Genomic DNA, 4,922 nt, shown 5'->3' with positions numbered 1-4,922 from the left:
AGCAATCAACAACTTACTGCTTCCATATTTTCCATGCTTCACTTTGCATCTATTGTTCCAAACCATCCATATGGTTAAGACATAAATTTTAGCAGTCATGATATCATGATTTGTTAGTCTACTAAGACCGTTGTTGAAATCGTTCCAATTAGTGAAAGATGGAATACTGAATCCCCAATCTTGTAACACATTGCATACTTCCAAAAGTTTAGAACAATTAGCTGTGATATGATCAAAATTTTCAATCACACCACATCCCATGGGACACATACAATTAATAGACAGCTTTCTTTTAAAAAGAAAATATTCTATAGGAATAGCATCAATGTTTAATCTCCAAGAAAGAGCTCTACCCGAGCATTAATTTTTAATTTATGAATCCATGAAAATGTTACCTTTGAAGCAACATCTCCATAATGATCTTAAGTTAGCAGTGCTGAAATGGTTTTACCCGTAAATTGTTTTTTCAATTCCAGTTGATCTCTAGTTGCATTACTGAAAATATGCACCTCTCGGATGATATTCTGGAGCTCTATCCCAAAATATTGATTCAGCTTTTCAGAATTCCAATTTCCTTCTTCTATAAAATAATCTAGAGTAGTTATGTCCTCATCAAGGCCCCAACAAAAGTCGACAATTTAAGAAGGCTCTTATTTAGAATCCATGTATCCTGTAAAACATTTATGTTGGAACCATTAACAACTTTCCATTTACAAATATTTTAAGAGTCTTCCATCCACTTATGATGATTTTCCAAGCAATAGAACCTCCTTTATACTCATCCTTACTCCACCACAAATCACCATTTTTTTCAACAAGTTCCTATTTAAAAAGTTACTTGGTTTCTCAATGAGATTCTAAGCAAACTTTGCTCTAAGAGATTCAATTCTTGAAGTAATGATTGAATAACAGATTTTTCCGGCTAGAGACATATGCCTGTTACTCCATACATTCATTCTCTTCATAGTTTTATCCAACAGCACTTGGAAATCACTCTTCTTTAACCGTCTCAAAGCAATTTTTATTCCCAGATAATCAATTTCTTCTACCGGTTTGAAGGCCAGCAATTTTGAAATCTGTTTCATTTTCCTTCTTAACACAGAATTTCCAAATATCAAAGTTGATTTCTGCTTGTTTACATTCTGACCCGTCCAGCTGCAGTAATGTTTGATAATGCTCTTAATTTTCTTCACATTATTCAATCTAGCATCACAGAACAATAACACATCATCTGTGTATAATAGATGTGAAATTTTATATGCATTGGAGCAAATACTGATTCCCAATTTGTTCCCCCTGTAGTAGAAAACATTAGATAATAACTTAGAGTAAATTATAAATAATAATGGAGAGAGAGGGCATCCTTCATGACACCCACATTTTCCCTCAATCCATTTAGATCTTGTCCCATTGATTAATATAGAAAAATCTAGGAAATGACACACAATCCATAATCAGCTCCGGTAAACCTAGATCCTTCATCACCTTCTTCAAGGTGAACCAACACATACTATCGTATGCTTGTTCCATATCCAATTTTATAGCCAAATATCCATTGCAAGCTTTTGAAAATCTCAATTTATGGAAAACCTCTTGAGCTAATAGAAGATGATTAGAAATCGATCTATTCTTAACAAATGCCACTTCCTCTTCAGAGATGATTTTGGGAATCACTAAGACCAATCTATTTAAGATTATATTTGATACAATCTTATAAATTTAGTTACACAAGCTGATAGGGTGGTAATGAGCATGAGTTAAAGGATTATAGGATTTTAGAATGAGTACTACCAAAGTATCCTTCCATTCTTTACTCATTTTACCAGTAGAGAAAAAAAGGCTCACCGCTTTACAAACATCACCACCAATTATTTCCCAATAGTTTTTCAAGAAAGAGTGAGTCAATCCATCACATCCTGGAGCTTTATTACTCCCTAGCTTCATAACAGCCTCCTTAACTTCATTTGTTGTAAGCTCCTTTTTTAAAAAAGTTTTTTCATCTTCATTCAAAACCTTCCATCGGTTCAGCCAATTCTCTAGACTGCATTTCCTTTACTTCCATTTCTCTAGAAAGAAAGAATAGAAAACATCTTCCACTTCTCTTTAATCTTCGGTGATTTGGCCTTCCATATTTTTATCATGAGAGATCCAGTTGGTATTTCTTTTAGCATTGGCAAATGAATGAAAGAACTTGGTGTTTGAATCACCTTCAACATTCCACTTCACTTTTGCCCTTTCCTTCCACCAAGTGTTCAAGTGATTGAGAATAACATTGAGTTCTTTTACTTTAGATTTAAGCATCCAAACCTTCTCATCTTCCAGCCAGCCATTGGTAGCTTCTTCTTCTTGGAGTAAAAGAATTTCAGCCTTTAATCTGGATTTTTCTCTAGAAAAATCTTCAAGCTTATTCTTGCTCCAATGGAATAAGTCATTTAATGCTTTCTTAAATTTCTTGTTTAGTATTTCCATCTCATCCCCAACAAAATATTTCTTCCAGGTTTTTGAAACAATGTGTTTTGATGTCTTGAACGATAACAATACATCTTCAAATTTAATACATCTTGCCATGCTTCTAATTTCAACAAAAATTTTTAGCACAATAGGGCAATGGTCAGAAGCCAATCTAGCTAAGTGTCTAACCATTACAATTTGAATCTTTTGTATAGCCAATGAGTTCAACAAGCATCTATCCAAACGTTCTAAAATTCTTGCACTTCCATGTTTATTATTGCACCAAGTATATCTTGGACCAACCATCCCAATATCATGATAGTCGTTATCATTCATAAACTTAAGCATTTCTAAGGAACCTTGAGAGTAGACAAATTTCTTACATCCTCTCTTTTCCTCTTGTGAAAGAATACAATTAAAGTCTCCTCCAATTACATATGGAATCTTCCTTTGTGATTGTTCTTGTATGCAATCCCAAAACAATCTTCTCTTGTAAGCCTCCTTGTTCCCAAAAACAGTAGTAATCATCCAACAACCATTATTAAAGGCATTAAGATCACCAATAACACATTGATCTATATTCTTTAGCACTGTGAATGAACCAATATCAAATCTCCATAGAATCATAATGCCACCAGATAATCCCTTCGAAGGTAGAATGAAAAAATCCCAATTAGGACCCATAATCCTATCAAACTCATTTTTATCAAAAGAGCTGATTTTAGTTTAAATTAAGCCCAAAAAGAAAACCTTATAGTCTTTTATGAACTCCTTCATATATAGAGAGGCTTCCTTCTTCTTTTCCCCTCTACAATTCCAAAATGCTATGGAATCCATTAAATTTTAATTGGGGAGTAGCCCCCAACCTTTTTCCTTCCTTCTCCAAGTCTTCCACGGTTTTTATTTTTAATAGGTCCTAAAGATTTAAATTCTTTTGCCAATTTGCATTTAGGTAATTCTTCAATCAAACCAGTGTTGCTATCCAATACCAATATATCTCCTGTGACTTTGTGCAGCTCCGAATCACCTTCCTTAGCAATCCTTTCTTCTTCAGCTATCACCACAGATTTCTGGTTGGCATCATCAATCCTATCAGCATTCATTGATTGGAGGATAGAGAACTTATTTTCATCTATCAAAGACAGAGAATCTGCTTTATTCAATTGCAGATTATTGTTCTGTTCAGAAATTTTGCTGGGAGAACTTACTGCTACATGATAGAGAATACCTGTCCATTAGGATTTACTTGAGTTCGCAGACAACCCTTCCCCAATGTGTTATCTGAATTAAAAGGCTCGACCACAACCATGTTGTCTTCCTGAAAAGGCACAGCAACTAGTTCTGGCCTGATCTCTCCTTCTTCAAAAATTTCAGTATTTGTGCAGACTTCTCCATGAACATCTTGAACTAAACTTTCACTAAGGCCTTCCTCTACCACCTCTTGAATATCATTCCTGATTGAGGAAGGAATGTCAGCTTTTTTAACATATCTAAGAGAGTTATTTTTCTTTTCCTGATTGCTCCTTTTTGCATTCCTTCTTCTCTTATTGTTTACCATAATCCAAGGCCCATAAGAAGGTTTAATAAGATCTTATTTTTTTCTATGCACAGCCTTTTCTCCTCTAATTTCCTCCCCATCCACCGCCACTTGAGGAATCTTAAAATTTTGTTCACATTCCTTATTCACATGTCCAATTTTTCCACAAACAAAACAAAAGTTTGATACCTTCTCATATTCTACCTTTTGGAAGAACCTTCCAGCCATGTTATCCACCCAAACTCCTAAAGGAATAGGTTCATCAAGCTTAATTCTTACACAAACTCTGGCAAATTCTCTCCTTCCCCAATGGAACATATTGCCATCCAACATAAGAGGTTTACCAATTCTTGAAGAAATGCAAGATACATTCTTCTCATCCCAACATTGTAATGCCCAACATTGTAATGGTAAATGTGGCATTCTTATCCAAATTGGAGATGATAATCCCTTAATAGAAGTAGTATTAAATTCCGGAGTCCACTTCTCCATGCCTATTATATGTCCATTCATAAACCAAGGGCCACCTAAATGGACTGCTTCCACCATTTCTTTAGAAGAGAAGGAGCATAAGAACCATCCTCCACCCAATGTAGTAAAGTGCAATTTCCAAAATTGAGTCCATTGCTTCCTTATTTCCCAAACCACTAAATGAGAAGGTATGACTTTTCCAAATACTTTAATAACCAATGAATTAGCTAAAATTTCTTAGTTCCTCTTCTCGTAATCTTCATGTAGTATCACTGCAATTCCATCTTCAGAGTAAACCACTTCTTCTTCCTTGAAATCCAGCTTAATGTATGGCTTATTGCTCCAAGCATTAACATTTCCTAAACCAATTAAGCTTTTTGGCATTCCAGCAGGTAGCTTATTTACATTCATCTCATTCCTTGATCCAGGTTCTGAATAAAAATTTTTGTTAACCAAATCCCGA

General features: G+C 34.7%; 1 protein-coding gene across 1 annotated transcript; it reads right to left on the bottom strand.

Moving 5' to 3' along the window:
* Nucleotides 1–2,103: 2,103 nt before the first annotated feature.
* Nucleotides 2,104–3,135, bottom strand: LOC110103161. The gene has a single exon (XM_020831763.1). It carries the CDS (start codon nucleotides 3,133–3,135, stop codon nucleotides 2,104–2,106), a length of 1,032 nt encoding a protein of 343 aa, XP_020687422.1.
* Nucleotides 3,136–4,922: the final 1,787 nt, after the last annotated feature.

Source organism: Dendrobium catenatum, unplaced genomic scaffold (genome assembly GCF_001605985.2).
Source record: "Dendrobium catenatum unplaced genomic scaffold, ASM160598v2 fragScaff_scaffold_465, whole genome shotgun sequence".
NCBI lineage: Eukaryota > Viridiplantae > Streptophyta > Magnoliopsida > Asparagales > Orchidaceae > Dendrobium > Dendrobium catenatum.
Note: the sequence above shows the minus strand (reverse complement) of the source record. Positions and strands in the feature narration are given on the sequence as shown.